The 20,917-nt window shown below is 42.1% G+C and overlaps 1 protein-coding gene across 7 annotated transcripts in view; it reads right to left on the bottom strand.

Annotated features, from left to right (window-relative positions):
• PKP4 (plakophilin 4) overlaps window positions 1-20,917 on the bottom strand; it is an 84,401-nt gene that overhangs the window by 41,631 nt on the left and 21,853 nt on the right. For 4 of the 7 annotated variants that reach the window (XM_086750578.1, XM_086750579.1, XM_086750577.1 and 1 more), the window contains exons 2-3: window positions 14,112-14,245; window positions 3,019-3,131 (exon numbers count right to left, since the gene is read on the bottom strand). In XM_086750578.1, the coding sequence (XP_086606704.1) occupies window positions 3,019-3,131; window positions 14,112-14,240 (242 nt within the window). In that variant the 5' untranslated portion in view covers window positions 14,241-14,245. Of the gene's footprint in view, window positions 1-3,018; window positions 3,132-14,111; window positions 14,250-20,917 lie in introns of those variants that run through there. The other 3 variants (XM_086750584.1, XM_086750580.1, XM_086750585.1) reach the window with 3 other exon arrangements.

Consider the following 20,917-nt stretch of genomic DNA (forward strand, 5'->3'; position numbering starts at 1 on the left):
GAAGACTTCAGGTAGGCTCATTACTGCTCAAACTGACTGTTCAGTACTTGAAGTGCTAAGCTTTTTTTTTATTCTTTACTGTACTGCCCGAAGGGCCTGCCTTCTGATCAAGTCTCATGTGCCATTTGCATACTTGTCTTTTGTTCAAGTGTTTGTGACAAGCTGCTATTGTAAGTGCAGTATTTTACAATTAGATCAGTAAGTATGAGCCTTTGGGTTCCCACTATCACTCAGCCGTCACAAGTTACACGCAACGGGTAATTCACAAAAGACTTAGTTGACTCGGAGGCACACAGCCAGCTCCCACCAGAGGGGTTAGGTGCGCACACGGAACAGCTCGAAGGCCAAGCTCCAGCCACCAAGACAGGCACATGCTGCCGCAAAAGTGCCCAGGACTTCACGCCAGCACCTGTTTTGCAAAGCAGCACCAGCTCCAGGCCAACGCTGGCTTGCAGGAATCCGGTTTAGAAGTAGGTAAATCAGAGGCGTTGCTACAACCACTCAGGTCAACAAAATCTTCAGCTGGAGATTCCTGGAGTTGAAATGCTCCAGAACATTTTTACCCTCAGTAAAGGAGATTAAAGCGTTATCTTTGAAACAAAGCATTGTTGATTTCCTCAGGGACAGAAAACTTGAACAAAGAATAAAAACAGGTATGCATTTTACGCTTTAGAGTTTTGCTTGCTTTTTTAGTTTTTGTCCTTTTTTTTTAATATAAGACTGTATTGGACAGTTATTTTATTGGGCTAGGAGAAACATGATCTTGCTCTCTAAATGCTCAACCTCTTTGTGCTTCTGGGAGCAGGATGTTAGCTGTCCACGACCAATCTCTCAATACAGCATTCAGTTTCCAAGCCTTTTCTCCATGCTCTCTTCATGTTTATTTAATTTCTTGTCAGCCTTAGCAAAACATTTACATTGCCTAGTTTGGGGAAACACATGTGGCTTTTTAGGGCTGTACATTTTGCTGCTATATTTGTGTCTGCTGTGATACCACTCTGAGAGATTGTTTCACCTTGATTCTTTCAGCAACTCTTCTAACTACACTGGAAGCAACTGGCTGGGAAGAAATGAAAGCATCTAACTAAAATACAGATTTCTTTTTCCCCAGCTTCTCACACATCTTCTAAAAGGCATATCCACATTAAGTAAAAAAAAAAAAAACAACAAACAAACAAACAAAAAAAACCCCAACAAAAACCAAACCAAACAGACATCTGGGAACAAACTGTCCCAACCAAGTTTTAACCCTCTGTCTCTCGGTAAAAAAAGTGACCTAGCACAGCATCCTCAGCTGTACAGGACCAGACCCAGTGGGATAAGAAAATTTAGAAAAACAAGAACAGTGGTCAGCATATGGACGTGTCTGTAAGAACTAAGAATATAATCACGCTTTAATTTTAAATGTGTAAAATATTTTATGAATAACTACAGAAAACTCATGGCCCAGAAAACAAAAGCTTGAAGAGTTTATCTAGACCCACAAATCCACTCATACCGAAGTATACTAGAAACCAACTTCGGTGCTTCCTCCCCCTAAACTTTCATCATCTTTTTAATACAAATAAACATCATTTAGACATGAGGAAGCAATGACTCCATCATGCTATAAATTACCTTTTCCATCTTGGTAAATGGTAGTATCTGATAGAAGTACAGAATCTAACTTTTTGTGTAGATACTGGTAACCGTACGTTATTTAAAAAACTACACAACATTATTTTGAGACAAGCTAACTCTGATGTTCTTTGTATGTGAATTTCTCTGGATCCAGGATGTAGAAAAACCTTTTCCTCTGTATTACTCAGGCAAATTTACTGAAAATGGACATTAAAGACTGAAAGAAAGGTGGCCAGAGGCATAAACTACCCGATACTTTAGACTTATTCTTCCACAGGAATTCAACTTTTTTAGCTTTCAAAACAAAATCTGAGCAACAGTTGGAGAAACAGGTGATCTAGAAGGAAGATAGGCAAGCACAAAGGGGATAAAATAAGTAATTTTGTTCAAGGAACATTAATATCTCAAAGTTTCTTAAACAAAAGTTGTCATGCTACTAACAATACTGTCAAATGACAACTCAGCTCAAGTAGTTTGATGTATAAAAACCCAAGCTGTGTTAGCTCGTACACTGGATTTTTTTTTAAATTTAATTTTAAATAATTGCCTCCTGTTTTTTAAGTTCTTGTAGGAAAAACTTTCCATTTAACTTGCAGAAATATTTATTATGGCCACAAGAGGAAACACTTCAGAATGATACCCAAGTTTATTGCTGAAAGAATATAGAAACAAACAGTACTTAAGACAAGAAATTATGCTGTTACCCAAAGCACAGGTATAAATGTTTCATAAGAGAACACATTGTTATCAAGGCTTTCAGAATCAAGAGCTACCAGTCATTTAATATGCTTGAGATGAATGAGCGCCCAGACACATTTAGAGTTAAAGAGTTTGGTAAGGAATAACAATAATAATAATAATAATAATTTAAAAATTGGAATACTAGTTAAAGCTGAAATATTAACAAAATGCTTTGCTACAGTTATTGTCATTGTATATAAATACATTTAAATATGCTAACAATACACTTACAGCAAGATGTTCCTTGAAAACAAATGTAACAACAGAAAGCGTTTCCAAAAAGCTGGATGAAACTAGACAGTTAATTCAGGAAAAAAATCGTAACTGTATTACTACATTTAACTAGCACTGTAACTTTGACACAAATATGTATAAGTGTACTGTATTTCTCTTGCCTGAATCTTAAAAACAAGCTTCAATATATTTAAAGAGACATTAAAGCTTTACATGTACTCTATTGAAAAGGTAATCAATGATTAGAGAGGCCTCTTTAAACTGTCCCATAACTCTTCACAGCAAATCTGCATTTTTTTAATACTTCAGATATTAATGGAAGGTGAATAGCTATCAGCGAAAATATATGTATGGGGGACAAACACCACTAGAAAGCCCTTTAATTTATGGGACATACAAAAGTAAAGTCATCAGGATTTGTACCTTGTGCTGGCGATACTTGGTGATTCTGCTCCAAGCCTACATCTTTCTAGCTGATTAGCCACAATTTGCCTTTCCACTTCCAGTTCTCTGGTTAGTCTTTGAAATTGGAGCTCCTGAAATTTCAAAATAAAAAGAAAAGCATTCTTGATGTTAAAAAATGGGTGTGGATTAATTCTGAAACAATCACTGTTTCATCACAATCATGTTTCTTGTTTTGACTCTTCCTTAACGGAAGAGTTAGAAACTCTAAGAAGATTAAAGTGGGATTTTAATGGTTCTTTAAATCAGCAATTCATACAAATATTGATTTATCACCTGTTACAAAAGCAAAATCATGTTTAAGCATTTATGGATTTTATTCCTCCTGCAATTAAAATTTTTGAACCTCCTTACGTTGCCACAATCTAACAAAATTGGTGCCTATAAAGTCAGTTTTCAATTTCATCTATAGCAGAGGTATACTGGAAAATATTGTATTCTAACTTTTCCAATTGCAAAACTTCAAATCCTAAGCTACGCCATGTTCTGACTTTGGTATTCAAAAACTTTAATTTTTTTTTTTATTTCAAACTGCCTGAGGGTAGAGATGTGCATTCCTGATTTCAGCTTTTGTTGTATTTCTTGGTCAAAGGTACCAAACCTCAGGCTTTTGGAACATAATTCTCAGAGGAAGGCAGGGGAATACAAGCGCTGCACAGAATGTTTGTGTGTTATTAAAACCTGGAAGTGTTTCCTATAAACACCATACTCTGAAATCTACACCATGCCATCAAGTGATATGAGCAATGTTTTCGTCCACAGTTAGCTTTTGTTAATGACAGAAAAGGATTTTATCGGAGCACCTGTGTTATTTTTCCAACTGATACTCTACATCCCCTGAAGTTTCAATAAACTGTTCAATACTATTTAAAGATAGATGAACACCAGTACCTAACAACGTCAGGAAGCAAGTCTTGTATACAAGTCAAATACAGCACAGAAGCACTCCTTTAATTTTAAACTGCAAATTACTAACAAGGGTTTTTTTCCGAGTGTAAATCACATAACTGTACTACGTAAGAGCTGCATGCCTTGCCTGTTACGAAAGTCACCTTCAGCCCCAGAGTACAGCCAACGCAAACTGTTCTTTCACACCTTACGCTACGTGGAATCAGACAAACACTTGACTTGCATCCACGGTCCCCGAACGCGCGCTGCACCTCCTGCAGTTTGCACATCCTTCCGTAGGGTAAGGGGTGCTTCGGGAGCACCTTGTGGCTCCAGCAGCCCGCCAGCACCCTCTGCCAGCTCGGTCCGGGGGGGCTTGGCAGCACCCCCAAGGAGAGGTCAGAGAACCGCACACCAAAAGCCTGCTCTAAACCCAACATTTACCTTGCAGAAGTAGGGACAAATTTTTTTCTACTGACAACACAATGAGATTACCTCCAAACAGAAGGCTAATCAGCGCTGATTTCATCAGTAAGCCAGCTGAGGGCTGCAATACTGCCAAAACTACTCTATAGATCAGATGACAAAAAAAAAAAAAAAAGTCCACTCCTGAAAGTTTGACTCAAGCTCCATACAACAAACCGGCCTGTTAAAGGCATGCCACACAAGCTACCGGCCCTCCCAGAAGATATAAGGAACTGCAGACGCTTTCAAAGATTTCTCCAAGCTCATAACCAAACTGAACAAACGCACCCTAACACCGGCCAGCAAAACTGCTTGTTCAGGACCTGGAACTCACCCGCCACTACGCAGGACACAGGACTGCCCTGTTCTGCTACTGCTCTACTGAGAACAGCTCAAATGGACAGAATACTCTCTAGTTTTGTTAAAGACGATTATGCAAACCACGGGAGCAGCAGGAGGGAGACGTGGTCCTCAGCTTCCTCCCGGCCACCCCTTCCGTCCGGCTGGCGTTTACTGTCAAGCTTCAGCATCAGAAAAGCTTAGCACAGCCAATGTGCAGATACAAAAGAGCATTTTAAGATATATATCCTAAACCTGGATTTTAGCAAAATCTGCCTCTAGACAGAATTCTAAAGCTAAATCCTTTTAATTGAGACCTGATACGAAAAGCCTCATGAACACGATAACCTGCAGACCACGACAGATCTTTCGGGGCTGTACATGGTCTAGAAAGAACAGATAATACCAGGAGGTTTGCACAACACGTAACTGCATCCGGTAGCAGAGACCCAGCTGTCACAGCCTGATACCAGGTCTCAGCATACTCAGCTTCACGGTGTACCACAGAGCGACACGTGCACCCAGTCGCTTCGCTTGGACACTGTGTTTTGGGGAGAAAATATTAAAAAGTGTATTAAGAAAAAAAAGTCAAATTTATAAATGAGAATTTATTTTCCAATATTGGAGTCTGAACATAGGTAATACATCCATCTAAAAGTGGATTCAGCAGCTGTCATTAACATGCTAGTGGGGAATGCCATGATTTTCAAAAGCACTCAGGTCTGAAGCTCTGGTATGTCTCAAAGCAAATGCCAGCAAGACAAGTTTTTCCCCAAGTAAAACATCATCATGTGTTACGTAGCATGTAACAAACATAAATCTTTAAAATAAACAGTACTGTTTGCAGAAATGATATGAAACGTTCACCCTATGTTTAGAGCTGTTTCCTATTCCTTTTAAATCAATATTTAAACAGCAATGCCATTGATACAAACTGTGAATTTGAACACAAGAGTCAAGTTGCCTTTTGTTATTTACTGATCTTTTAATTAGATGAATAAAATAAAACATATGCTCGCCATTATTTGCTTCCATTCAACCAGTCTCTACTAATTTACCTTTTCATTACATTAATGAAAACAGCCTTATTCTAGAGAACAAACTCTTAACACGTGCTATGAATACACATTCATGCGCGCGCTCTCTCCCTTTGCTACCTCCTCCTGCGCTCTAACCCAGCCCTCTCACCAGCTCACATGCAGGAAGGCATTTTATAACCAAATGTCATCACTAGGAAACTAGGGTCATTGTGCTTTCCAGAGGGAAACAGTTACAGTAAATCACCAAATCCTATGGAAAGGTTGACATTGTCTAGAAAGTCTTTTCACATAACGTGAATCAGTTAAAAAAGAGCGTATAACAGAGGAAACGGGACAAAGTTCCAGTTCCAACAGCGTCCACGGCAGAAATCAGATGGAAAATAAAATGTGGACTTGTCCATCAAGCTTGCATCTACACGATCACAGCTTTTTAAACTAATCTGTCACACACGTCTGTCCTAAAGGTGTTTAAGAGATGAACCAGATAACTGAGATCATCAGAAAAATCAATTATGATTTTCACTTTACAAGTGTAAAACAATTACAGGTTTAAAAGACAAAAAAAGCTCCACTGAAACTAAAAGACAGCCAAGACTTCTCTCAAACACTATAAAAATGTAACAGCTACAGAAAATACTGTTTTATTTTCAGCACAGAAAAGGAATCAAGATAAAATACAGAAAGTGAAAGCTATGCTGTATTTTTCCCATTTCACAGCGCAGTTCCTCTATACAGTATTACAAGTTCCTCCCCATCTTCCCTGAGAACTGCGAGTATATTCAAATTCTTCATCTGGGAAATAAAGGTCCACTCAATTCCAATAACTGTCTCAGATTTCTGAGGATTTCAGGCAATTAAAAAACCCGTAGGTTTAGTGAAATTTCAAATCACAGACTGGTTTGGGTTGGAAGGGACACTCAAAGCCTATCCAGCCCAGCCCCCTGCCCTGGGGAGGGACACCTTCCACCAGACCAGGGTGCTCAGAGCCCCATCCAACCTGGCCTTGGGCACTGCTCCTCTCTGGGCAACCTGTTCTAGCTCCAGTCACCGTAAAACACCTCCTTCCTTATGTCCAGTCTGAATCTGCCCTGCTCCTCAAGCCTGTTGAGGTTCCACCGGATGGCACCCCTTTCCTCAAGCAAACCAGCTGCACCACTCAGCTTGGTGTCATCTGCAAACTTGCCGAGTGTGCACTCGGTTCCACTGTCTATGTCACTAATGAAGATATTAAACAGTAATGGTCCCAGTACGGACACTTGAGGGACACCATTAGTTACTGGTTTCCACTTAGACATTGAGCCACTGACGACAACTCTTTGAATGTGGCCATCCAACCAATTCCTTCTACATTTTACAACTGCATCTCTGCAACTTAGTGGGAAGAACATTCTGCAGGACCATTATCAAAGGTCTTACAGAAGGCCAGGTAGATCACATCAGTAGCTTTTCCCTTGTCTACTGATGTAGTCACTCCACCGTAGATCACCAGATTAGTCAGGCACATTTTACCCTTAGTGAAGCCATGTTGGTTGTCCCTAATCACCTCCCTGCCTTCCATATCTTTTGAAACATCTTCCAGGAGAATCTGCTCCATGATCTTACTTGGCATTGAGGTTGAGGCTGACTGGTCGGTAGTTCCCAGGGTCCTCCTTTTTAACCTTCTCAAAAATGGCTGTGATGCTTCCCTTTTGCCAGTCATTGGGGTCTTTGCTCAACTGCCATGACTTTTCAAATATGATGGAGAGCAGCTTGGCAACTACATCAGTCAGTTCCCTCAAGACCCTGGCATGCATCGCATCAGGTCCCATGGATATCTGTGTTCAGATTCCTCAGGTGGTCTCAAACCTGATCTTCACTTATAGTGGGAGGGACTTCGTACCTGCCTTAAGGCTCGGGGATTTGAGACATGTGGGAAGAGAGATTACCATTGAAAACCGAGGCAAAAAACTTTTAAAAACTAAATTAAACTCAGTTAATTGCAGTTGTAGTTTATATGTCTTAAATACCTGCAGAAACGCGTAAGAGATGGATAATTTTAGCAGTACTGTCTCCTTACAGCTGGAATACCTCATGTTTTAAGCCTTTTTTTCCTTTCAGCTTAAATCATATTATTATAGAAAATTAAGTCCTAATCAATTCTAAGTAAGTGCGCTGATCACCTTCATAGTCTATGTTGCCTTATAATGATATTTTATACCACTCTGAATGGACACCTGCCACCAACTTGTCCATCTATCCAGACAGTACACTCTTTGGTGCAGGAACCTATTTGAATTTGTTTCTCCAGCCAGCTTCTCTGAAAGCAGTGTGAGGGCACGCTCCTGGAACAGGATGCTCCCATACAATGCTGGCTACTAGCAACACAGAGAAGCTGCTGTCCTAGGCAAAAATTACAATTCACTGATTTTTATAGTACTGGCTTGTGAAAAAATGACATGACAGGAGTCAAATAAAACAATTAATAAGCTTGTTTTCATTTGCAGAAGAACATTTACGCGGCAGGAAAATTATATCTGCAGATTACAGAATATGCTGTCATACTGCATCAAAAGGACCAACCAAATCTTCTCGACCATGCACACTACAATGCCCCGGCCAAAGCTACTTTTTTTTCAAAATTATTTAATACACATTGAGGGAAAAAATATCCCTATAATTATACCCACCTGTTTAGCAGTAACTACTCAGTCACCTTACAAAACTGCAATTTTTGTATTCATAACCTAAATTCCACTGCAAAACCACAGACTACATTTCTTAACATGAAGCTACAAAAAATGCTGACTTTAAATACAATTACATTTAAGGAACAGGAAGCCTATACATGGTGCAAGAAAGAAAAGCAAGCAACTTGTTTTGGAAAGGCAACCATACAGCCTGTAGGCAGACAAACTTCCACGAGTGATAGCTTTTGGTTTTCACATTTCAGAGCGGTGCATTTCCTTTTGGAGGCTGAAGTTTCTGGAGAAGGGACAAACCCTGCCTGGGGTGTCGATGTTGTAGCGAACACCCTAGCTGACCAATAACAGCTCTTACTTGCCAGCTCTGCATGCCAACTGGTAATTTGTCTGCTACAACGTTGAGATCTCACTCAAGAAGACATTTCAAGGTCTTCACTGCCACAAGATACAGATGAGGTAAGTTATACCACCTCTGAAAACAAGATACTCTCTTCACCTGAAAGCTGAGTACTTCTGACAGGCTTGCGGCTCCCCGGCAAGTGAAAGAACTGCCAACACACTACGCTGGGGAATAACAGCAAATACCAGAAAATAAGCAAGTAATGGGAATGTGATTTGTACGACTGATCGCGAAGACTGTCATTCTCCTGTTGCAGGCTTTGGATAATAAAAGAAGGTTTAGAGGCTTTCTATCTGCATACGACTATGACACCATGTTGCAGAGATCCAACATTTTCATTTTTGTTACTGAGGAACTTTTATCCCTCAGTAACACGGATGAGAATGAGGAGTCTGCATTCACAATGTTGAACAATAAAAATTACTTTCTTCCTGCCCTGCTGTGATTTGAAAATCTCTGGCAAAACACAGATAACTTAAAACTTTAAACAAACGGTGGTCCGATTAGCTTACTGATGGTTTTCTAGTGACAACTATGCAGAATTAGCAGCAATGGCACAAGCAGTGAAGAGAACTCACAAACTTTTTGAATGGCACACGTCTGGCTGGCCAGACCAGGACCGGGCAAGCTGGGACACATGAGGGAGATGATGCCATTGGTACAGACACGGATGCCTTGCAGCTCCTTGGCCTCTACCGGTTCTCAGCGGTTGCTGCGGTAGAAGACAGGGCTAGGATGGGATGGTATTTCAAGCTGTAGTAACACTGTGATGTTCGAAATTGCTTCAATTGCCAAACCACCGTTTTTGCGAAACATTGAGAAAGTAATTGTAAGCTGGACTATGAAGTGTTTTCCTAACCGTAAAGAAGTTGTCTATTGAACGATTCAGTTGAGCCTCTTCCAGTAGTTCAAGCTGATCTGCAAGAGTGTAGCCAGCATGTGGGGAGAACACTTTTACCTTGCTGAGAAATCTATCATTTCTCAATCAACTGCAACATACTGTGCAGAACCACACAACTCCCATTGCCTATGGAAGTCCAAATAGTGCTGAAGAGAAGGCAATTACATTTTGGACATTTCTACGACGCAAATGCACAACAAAGAAGAGGATAAACTAAATCAAGTTCATTTATACCTTCTTCACATTAACCTCCTGCACTGATCTACACAGAGTTCTACATGTTGCTGCTTGCTGTAATTCTGAGCTAGATCAAGCAACTGACTGCTTAAAAGCACGCTGAATGCTGTATTTTTCCCAATATGAATATCATACTGGAGTGACCTAATACTTCTTTACCAGAACATCTCGAGAAAAAAAAACCCTGTACTTTTAACTAACCATATTAGATGAAACATTTCCTGTAAAAATAAAGTTTACTCACACACAGCTGCATTTGCATGCTTCTGGTATCTCAGTATCTTCCATAATAGAAGACAAAAGATAAAAAATTGGACAGGGTAAAGAGAATCACAGATTACAGGATGTGAAATTACACAGCTACAATTACCGGCTGATCACACATACTCCGTATTCAACAGCAGTAGACCATTAAAGCCCTTAATACTTTTAGCCTGCATTGTTCACTAGTCTGGTAGAAGAGTTTAGTGCTGCTCTAGCTAATGAGGGATCAACATTTAAGCAATTCATAGAAAGCTCACTCTTAGTCAACAGCAGAAAGGCAGAATGCCACTTGAGGTATTCACTGACTACATCTGAGTAGGATCACCTTTGGAAACTGTTACAATGCTAGGTTTTTTAAAATTGGTGCTGAAACTAAGTATACTATTCTGCCAGCTGCTGATTCAAGTTCAGTTGCTGCTGAGCAGACACGCTGGTAATCTAAACGTACAAGTGTTACAAAAGGTATAAATACTCCCGCATACTTCAGGGGTACCCACAGTTCTAGGTAGGCTCTTTTTCAAGGGAGTTTCTCCTCAGAAGCCTCGCAGTACATGCTAGAAAGAAGAATTAATTTCTAAACCTTCATATGAAAAAAGGAGCACACAGAACTTTGATTAAGGAAATCACAGAATGGTTTGGGTGGGAAGGGACCGTTGAAGCCCATCCAGTCCAGCCCCCCTGCCAGGAGCAGGGACATCTCCAACCAGATCAGCTTGCTCAGAGCCCCGGCCAACCTGGCCTGGAACGTTTCCAGGGATGGGGCATCCACCGCCTCCCTGGGCAAAACGAGTTAGTCGTTTTATCTGCAAAGGAGTGGTACATATTTTGTCGTAGAGTAAGAGCCTTGGGAAGTGGACTTCTCAGACTTATTTCACCAAAACTGGAAATCTTTGTAACCAGCAGAAACAGTAAGCTTCAAAGTTCTAGGATTAAATAAAGAAGAACGACCTAAGCAATTGAACACAATATCGAGAGAGCTGGAAAAAAAAATCAGTTCTTCCAGTCATTCAGAAAATGCTGACAAAGATTTTTGTTTCACTCGCACAAAGCTTGGAAGTCCATTTAATAAAAAGTACCACCTTCATTTCAGAACTGGTACACGTTTATCCACTTAATTGATCACGAGATGCAGGTAAATCAGAATTTCAAAGTCAGAGTGCTCAATGTTTGTGCCTAATTACTGAAAGTACACTTAGTAAGTCTTTTTTTCAGGTGTCTTGTCAAAGTGACATGCCCACACACTTGGGATACTTGATATAATGCACTACATATCTGAATCGGTAAAGAAATCTCACAAATGTAATATCAAAATACTGTCATTCTAGTAAAGATGTTTTTAAACGTGCAATAATAAATTCTTTGTTGTATGGAGAGTGCAAGCTTTCCTTCATTTCCATCTGAAAAACTTCAGGTTTTTGCCTTCCCCCTTCACCCTGCTACCCGTCACAAACCTTACGAAAAACATCTCAAGAACTATGTAAATAATTTTGTACTTAAACAATAAAGAAGAGGAAAAAGTAAAGCGCACACTTTCTAAGTATATAATATGGTTCAATACAGTTATCCAAAAGGAAAAGGTTTTGCCGAGGTGTTAAACAAAAGTGAACGCTCCTAGGAAAACACTTAGGAAAACCCAAGAGATTCATGATTATTCATCCAAAAGCACATCCAATCATTCTTACTCTATTGTGACATATTTAAAAAAGAAAAGCTGAAAAGCTGTCCATCTTTAAACGTCAAAATCAATCAGACCAAAGAAACAAAAAAAACCAAAACCAAACCCCCAAAAAACCCCCACAAAACAACCCCTGCCACTGCTGCAAATGCTTCTCTCTTAGCAAAGAAATTAAAAACAGCATATTCATGTCACTTTTGAAAACTGGACGGATAGATACTCTTTCCTGTGAGACCTTTTCTCTCAGCCCAATCACTGAAAAGGAAAACCAACATGCTAAGCAGGAAATTCACAATTCCAAGTGATCCCATTTAATCTCACCAGTTCAGCAGCAATTAATTTCAAATTCAGCAGCGTATGGCCTGCATTTGTAAAGCAGCAGTGATCCCACAAATCTGTCTGGAGTAGTTGACAACCAGCTGCCCCTACATTCTCCTCTCTCCTCCAAAAGTTACTGCTATGATGTTGTCCCTACATTTTTTAACAAATTTCTATTTTAGTATAAAAATACTCAATTTATTTTTAATATGGATAAGAGACTCCCTACAGAAGTCCACTAAACTTTTATCCAAATACTCCCCAGGATTCAGCAATATAGAGATGTATTTTTTAATGGTTTAGTTTTACTTAAACTTGTTTCAGCATTTCCTAAGATACTTCTATCCATTATAGCGTGGAAACTTTGTAACATTTAGCAGTGAAATTTGTGTTTTATAACAAAACAAACCCACAGAAAATGACCCCCTCTCCAGACAAAACCAACCACAAGCCATCATCAAATCCACTACAAGAAAAGGCCAAAATACATTTCAGCTTCACTACGGTTAGCCTTAGGACTTCCCTGCATTCAAAAAGGAATTCCTCTAGTAGAGATGCAACTTATACCAGCAAGAGTCAGTTCTTCCCTTGATTTTCACCCAAAAGCGTATCCACTCATGCTCCTGCAAAGAGAGTAACTTAACCTGACAAAAGAACTAACGCCCCTACCCCAGCCAAAGCCAGTGGTGGTTGTGGTGGCAGGGATGTGTCTTCACATTATAACAAAATTTGTAGTACTACAAAGCTGTTGTAACCTAAATTTCTTCACAGATTACACTTGTTCTGCACATATTATTTTTTAACACTAGAAGTGAATGGAAATATTTCTTTTGTAAAATATAACCAAGGGAGATTTACACAGCTGCCTGACAATTTTCTCCCCGTGACACACTGCTCAGAGCTCAGGAGACACACTCCAGTTTGATAAAAAAAGTTGCTTTAAACTGATCCAGGGTCACAGAAAAAAAAAAGAAACAAATGAGGAGTTTATTTAAGTGGCTTGTAGGATTCACAGACTAATTAGTGCAACTTTTTATATAATCCTATCTATGCTACTATGGCAGAATGCTTAAGAAAGTCATTCAACAAAGTTATCTATCTATTTTCGAACTACTGCAGTAATTTTAGAAGTTTTTATTACGTTAAAATCTTGCACAATTTGACCAGTAATAACAAAGGCTCTTCTGAATTGTACTTCTACTGTCATAAGTGTTTCTGAAGTAATGAAGTCAAGGTGTGGCAACCCCATTTTACAAAGACAGACCTGCTGCGAATAAAGAGAGATTACTGTGTAAAAGGAAGTTAGGCCAGAGCAAACAGCATAGTAGTTTCTGTTCAAGCTTAATAAAGTAAATAACTGCACTGGAAAATATTCTGTTCTGGGCTTTCTGCCAGACAGGAAGGGTGTTGAATATGTCAGTGTCCATAATTATTATCAACAGAAAAAATACCAGAAAGCAAAAGTTCAGCTCTTAATTCTTTCACACTATCATTTTCAAGAGTGAAGTACAACTTACATCTTCCTCCTCCTTGTATTCATTCTGATGCGTCTATACATTTTAAAGTTAGGCTAGAGTTCCGAAGTTTCCATTTCAATATTAAACACAACTTTAATTTTATTTTTTCCTTTCATCAGAACTGAGTTACTCAATAGTCCACGTATTTATTAGTCTTTTTATTAATGGAAAGGGGAAGAGGTATTAACCTCCTTTTTAAAATGAAGAAATATTCCATTATCGTTTTTCCTCTAAGAAACAGATAAAATCAACATTTTTCTTAATACATTCTTAATGGTTAACTCACAACACCTATGGAATTCCAGCATCGCTGAAAACAAGGCATATACCTGTTCCTTTACGGAAGCTAAAATGGTGGTGGCAGTAGTCTCTGGTTCCATGCCCGGGCCTGCGGAAGTCTCCTGTGCTGTCTGCGGCAGCCCCTCCTCCACCATTGGGGTCTGCTCAGGGGCTGGCATTTTGCCTGCAACAACAATATTTTAAAATAGTTTACTTTTTGAGCCAGTGATGTTTAAGAAAATTCAAGTTTTCACTATTATAATTTATCTTCTCTTTTTCCAAAAACCTTTCCAAACTTAATCAAATCAGCAACTGGTATTATTAACATCAACCTGTGTTGCCGTTACTGTGCTCCCCCTTCACAACCTGAAACCAGCACTACATACGGAACGTGAGGGTTGGGCAGAGGCAACCAGGTAGCATGGCACTTAAAGATTGTTTCTAAAACACTACTTTGTGGTAGTTACTAAAAGTAGCAAAATTCAAGATGCGTGAAGAATACTAGTGTTAAACAGCAAGAACCAGCATTAGTACAAGTTTACCACACATGCAGTCTTTAGCACAGAAGAATGACATGTAACAGCAGAGTGCTGTGCTGTTCGGAACAAACCATGGAAGAGACTAATTACAGTAATAAAACGTTAATGGGAGTAACGCTTCCAGTGTTCTTTTTGCAGAAGAGGAAATTAAAACACTGAAGTTAAACCAACTGCCCTGGGCTATGGATAGCACGGACAGGACAGACAGGATTCGCATTTGAGAACCTCAGGTCTCGCTGTCGCCGAGGCAGCATGCTGACAACTCCAGGACAGATAAAAGGCAACTCACTCGTGTCCCTACGGACGTCACCACTAACTAGCATTTCCGAGACAGTTATGACGTGTGTTTAACGCTTTGAAAAGAGCAAGCGGTGGTATTGATGCAGTTTCTGTGTATACACCACGCTTTAATTTCCTTCAGGAAAAAAAAGAAAATAAAGCTCGTGAGGTGTAATGTTAAGAGCAGTCAATATCTCATTTTAGATTTTCAGATCAAACAAACTCAGTATTCCTAGAGGAGACAAATACGCACAGAAGCTTCCTTCCGTCATTTCGCAAGGAGCAGCTTACATTGCAAGCAGGCTCCAAGGCCAGGAATGGATCTGTGAGACTTCTCAGTCCTGACCTGCTAAGAATCTTCAGGTGGAAGAGACCTCCAAGATCATCAAGTCCAACGGTCAACCCAACACCACCATGCCTACTAAACCACGTCCTGCAGTGCCGCATCTACACGTTGTTTGAACACCTCCAGGGATGGTGACTCCACCACTTCCCCGGGCAGCCCGTTCCAGTGCCTGACCACTCTTCCAGTAAACAAGTGTTTCCTGATATCCAACCTAAACCTCCCCTGGCGTAACTTGAGGCCATTTCCTCTCGTCCCATCACAAGTTATCTGGGAGAAGAGACCGACCTCCACCTCTCCACACCCTCCTTTCAGACAGTTGTAGAGAGCAATGAGGTCTCCCCTCAGCCTCCTCTTCTCCAGCCTTAACAACCCCAGTTCCCTCAGCTGCTGCTCATCAGACTGGTGCTCCAGACCCCTCACCAGCTTCACTGCCTTTCTCTGGATGTGCTCCAGCAGCTCAATGTCCTTGTACTGAGGGGCCCAAAATCTTCTCCAAATCCAAAACTATGACCATCCCTTCTCCACCACCTGCCTTCTAAATGCTGAATCAGCATAAAACTGCGCACACACTACCCTAAAAAGACACAGGACAACCTACAAGATCAGTGTCTGTGCTATAAAGCTCTGCGTTTCTGATTCGGTTGGAAGAGTAGTTGAGTTGACCCTCAAGGGATGTCCTCTGGAATCACCCTATGGGATCACTCGCCCTCTTGGGACTTTTTCTGCGATGGTGCCTGCACACAGAGGCTGAGTACATGCAAAGACCCCACCTACAATACTGCGTCCAGTCCTGGAGCCCCCAGTGTACGAAGGACATGAACCAGTTGGAGAGGGTCCAGAGGAGGCCATGAAGATTATAAGAGGGCTGGAGCACCTCTGCTGTGAGGACAGGCTGAGAGAGCTGGGGCTGTTCAGCCTGGAGAAGAGGAGGCTCCAGGGAGACTTGAGAGTGGCCTCCCAGTGCCCAAAGGGGGCTGCAGGGAAGGTGGGGAGAGACTCTTCAGCAGGGCCTGTTGTGACAGGACTAGGGATAATGGCTTCAAAATACAGGGAGGTAGATTTAGATTAGATATTAGGAAAACATTTTTTATACTGAGGGTGGTGGAACCCTGGCCCAGGTTGCCCAGAGAGGCGGTGGGTGCCCCATCCCTGGAAATGTTCAAGGCCAGGCTGGACGGGGCTCTGAGCAACCTGATCCGGTTGGAGATGTCCCTGCTCCTTGCAGGGGGGCTGGGCTGGGTGGGCTTTAAGAGTCCCTTCCAACCCAAACCGTCTGTGACTCTGTGTTATCAGAGGACATCTATGCTACTACAGGCAGCCTTGGGCAGAGATGACTAGCAGAAACCAGAAGAGAAACAATGTAAGAAAAAGTTATTTTGTTCTGCTTTGTGTACAGCAGAACGGGCACCATGACGGAGATTTCTGTTAAGGCTTACAAGTCGCTTGAAGTGCATCAGCGGGTGGTCTTTATTAACCACGCTATTCTAATTTGCTAAAAGACCTGGTGACGTGGTCAGTGTGCAGTTTCACATCAGCCACTGAGGGATCAAACTACAGCTTCAGAGAAGCTAAAGTGAGATGAGTGACGAGAGGCAGTGGAGCGGCCATAGAGGTAACGTGGCGCAGGAACCTGGTCACCCATCAGCTTCTACCACTGACAACAGAAAAAGAAGAGCTGCTTCCAAAAGCACGTTAGAGCAAAGGCCTCGCTGGGACTCAGTTCCTTTCTGGAGAAGGGCCTCTCCTCCCCTCAGCGACCGCACAAGTCGTGCGGGGAGACTGCAGCAACCCGGAGTCTGTGCAGACAGCCTGTCCTCGCCTGACGGCCACACTGCCAAGGGAACCCTTGGGACCAAGGGAACTGCACGAACGCGGCGCTGCCAGGTTTCTGGTACCAGGACTGCAGGGGGAAATCCGAGCAGGCGAGTTCAGCGACACAAAGAGCAACTCCTGTTCCCTCCTCCCTCACCTCATCTTCCAACAGGCCTGAGCACAAAGACTACGCCGCACTCTGTCCTTCCCCTCATGTAAAAAAAAAAAAAAAAAAGTCCAGAGTACGCATTTCCTCCTGTCCCACCGCACTGACAGGACCTCAACGCCCCAGCAACGCCCTTCCCCGCCGGCTCCAGCCTGGCGCCTCCCGCCACCGGGGCGGCTGCTCGGGGCCCGGCCGCGGGGGAGCGGGGCGGGGCGGCAGGCCGCGGGGGAGCGGCGGAAGGCCCGCCCGGCCAGCAGCCTCCGGGCCGCCTGGCCTCCCAGCGCCCGTTCCGGGCTGGCTCCGAATAAACAGGCTCTTGGCTTCGATGCCGAGACCGGGCGAGAGAAGCGGGGACGAAAGGGCAGAGAGCTCCAGCAGGCCAGGCGGGAGGGCGGCTTCTGGCCCTGCCACGGCCGAGTTCCTCTCCCCCGCGACTGCGGCGGGGAGCAGCCCCCCGCCCTCGGCGGCAGAGACCTCGCAGCAGCGAGGAGCTCGACCAGGGCGCGGCGGTGTTCTGAGGGGAAGGGGGAAGAGAGGAGAACGCGACGACCGCCCTTTCTCCCGCGGAGACACAACTGGCAATTACAAAGGCTGCCACCACGGATTTTCATAAGCCAGCCCTAAGCCCGGCACACACCTAGAGCTTCACGGAGCCTTGCTTCTACCTGAACGAGGTAAATGCCATTCAGAATAAAAAACATGCTCTAAGAGCTATACAACGGGATTTTGAAAAGTCAAAGAGAAAGATGTAATTTTAAGGTCTTAGAAAATAAAAATGTATTCTTTTAAGGTTGTACTTGTGAAAAATCAACTCTCATCAAGCTGTAATAACGCAAAGAACCACAGAATGCATGTTACAAGTCCCTGGGTCACACCTAATTTTTAAATCACTTTTCAGAGTTCTTTTAGTCGTAAAAGTCAGTGTTTCAGGTTTCTAAATGGACTGGTAAATTTGCAAGCATATCATGAAGTCATAAAACTACCCAGTCAAGCTTTTCCTTCATTTAGGAGTATTGCTAAGTAATCAAAAGGACAAATCTCAAACTCCTAGAAGTTACACAGCAGCTTCTTTCAGAAATGGGATGCTTTCTTGTCCGTACATCCCAACACGTCTTCACCTGCACAGTAACCACAGGAGCGTCCATTGTGTTTTGGGACTTCCAGGTGAAAAACACAAAATATAGTGCAATAAAGTAAATCTTTTCAATAAAAAGGACCCCAGCACTGAATTCTTAATTATGCGGAGTTACACACGTCTGTTGTTTTAAGTCAATCGAATATTTAGATGCATTGTGGTTTAACTCCAGTGGGCAGCTCAGCACCACAGAGCCGCTCGCTCACTCCACCCCTCCCCACCTCCGTGGGATGGGGAAGAGAATTGGAAGGGCGAAAGGGAGGAAACTCATGGCTTGAGATGAAGGCAGTTTAATAGAGAAAGCAAAAGGTGCACGCACAGGCAAAGCGAAAGAAGACATTCATTCACTACTTCCCGTCAGCAGGCGGGTGTTCAGCCATCTCCAGGAAGGCAGGGCTCCATCACACCCAACAGTGGCTTGAGAAGACAAATGCCTTAACTCTGCATGTCCCCCTCTTCCTCCTCCTTTCAGCCAGCTTGTATTGCCGAGCACGATGCCGTATGGTCTGGAATGTCCCTTTGGTGAGTTGGGGTTCGCTGTCCCAGCTGTGTCCCCTCCCAGCTCCTCCTGCAGCCCCATCCTGCTCGCGGAGGGGCGAGGTGAGGAGCAGAAAAGGCCTTGATGCTGCGCAAGTGCTGCTCAGCAGTAACTGACCCACCCCTGTGTTACCAACACTGCTTTGGTCACAGATCCAACCATAGCAGCTACTAGGAAAAAATAACTCTATCCCACCCAAAACCAGTAGAACATGCCATCATGGTCATACTTTTAAATTTCCAGTTCTTTCCAAAGGTTTAACTACGGCTTGCAGAAGGTAAGTTATGAGATACCTTAAAACACTGAAATCAGTACAATACTGCTTAATTTTCTTTAAGACATATGGGGAAGAAAAGTACAGCTTTTGTTTATTTACTTAAAAAAACCCACCAACTTGACTTTTTGAAGCTTCTATCATGTGCCACAAAAGTACTATAAAAATGTACTGCCGATTCCTTGCGATCACTCTCAAAGTATATTGCCTAAAGGAATGCCTAAAACTGGACCGACTAAAATCCTCTGCAAAAATATCATACAATGAGCAGATACAAGATGATCTTAATTTGTCCTTTCCATAATTTTATCTGTCACTCCCTTCTCACCCCAGCACTGAAATAACTCTCCAACCTATCTGTAGTAAATTTCTGTAACCAGTCAACAAAATTTACATTTTAACTAGTTGGAAGGTATGGTAATGACTCTGAACAGAAAAGACACCCAATATTGAGTCTCCAAGAATAACATTCAGATGAAAAACAATCAAATTAATTATTAATGAAGATGTCAGTGTTAAATGTACATCTATCTCAGTGTTAAGAGGTGTAATTAGAGCACTATACCCCTCCACACAGGCAGTTGTTCTCACTGCTGTTCTTTCAATTAACACATTTCTTGGCAAAGTTACTGATTCTCTAATCTCGATTTAAAGATTAGACGACTGTTGGCTTTGATCCTACAAACACTTATGTGCATACTTCAGCTATTGCAAACGAGTACGCTCCTTCACCCCGGCCTCCTGCGTAGCCAGGCAGCTGCCAGGCGCACGAGCTGTGGTGACCTGGGGCAGGAACGGAAGGAAGGAGGAGATGCTCCATGAAGCTCAGCCCCACAGACGAGCCCGTCCCCACCACTATGTCTCTGTCTAGGCATGCTGTTTGAGGAAAGGAACTCTCAAAGGCAATTTAGAGTCTTATATTCACCTTATGGGTGTGAATAACTGGTTCATTATCGGAACACAAGCAACCAGACATCATCCCTCAAAAAATTAGATCCATAGTTATACTGCTTGCCTCTTGAGTCACGAGTCAGCAGTTAGGTCTCACCCAGAACGGGAGGCTTTGTTCCTCTACCTTTGCCTCTCTGTCCAAATCCTCATGCCCTACAACCCTTCGCTGCAGTATCACAGCTACTAAGCTGTGGTCAGGCTGGATGCGGGGCTGCTTTCTACAAACCTTTCATGCGGATGAACCAGACAATATACACAGGCACCATTTATAAACGCACCTTAAAGCTTCCCTGTATTCCAGCTCTTATAATTCTCAAATTGCTCCTACACATTAAAGACATTGAGATCTGTGTAGCCATAGTGAAAACTCAGAAAACCTATTTTACCGTTCTACTGCGTTGTGCAATGCATTTCAGCATCTTATTCACATAACTTCTTAAAATTCCTGAACGAGAGAAAAGTTTAAAGTTTCAGTTCCCTGCTACAGCAAAGAATGTACAAGAACTGAAAGACTGAAATGTTCTGAGAGGATCTTTTGGTGGATGTTGCAGAACTACAGATTTGTGAATGGTGTAAATGGTTCCAGTATAGCTCAAAAGTATAATGCGAGATCCTTTGTAACTTTTGCAGGAGATTAGCAGCAGACTTGAGGAGAAGAGTAAGAATTTGCTACTTTTCTGTAGATTTCAGTCTCTGATCAAAAGAATGTATTTTCAATCATTTAAATAATTTTTCAGAAAAAAAAAAGTTAAATGCTTCATCTCGTAGTATACATCTGAGAAAATTCTTAACAGTTATTCTGAATTTTGAAATTCT

This window comes from Chlamydotis macqueenii, chromosome 6, assembly GCF_036417535.1.
Source record: "Chlamydotis macqueenii isolate bChlMac1 chromosome 6, bChlMac1.mat, whole genome shotgun sequence".
Taxonomy (NCBI): domain Eukaryota; kingdom Metazoa; phylum Chordata; class Aves; order Otidiformes; family Otididae; genus Chlamydotis; species Chlamydotis macqueenii.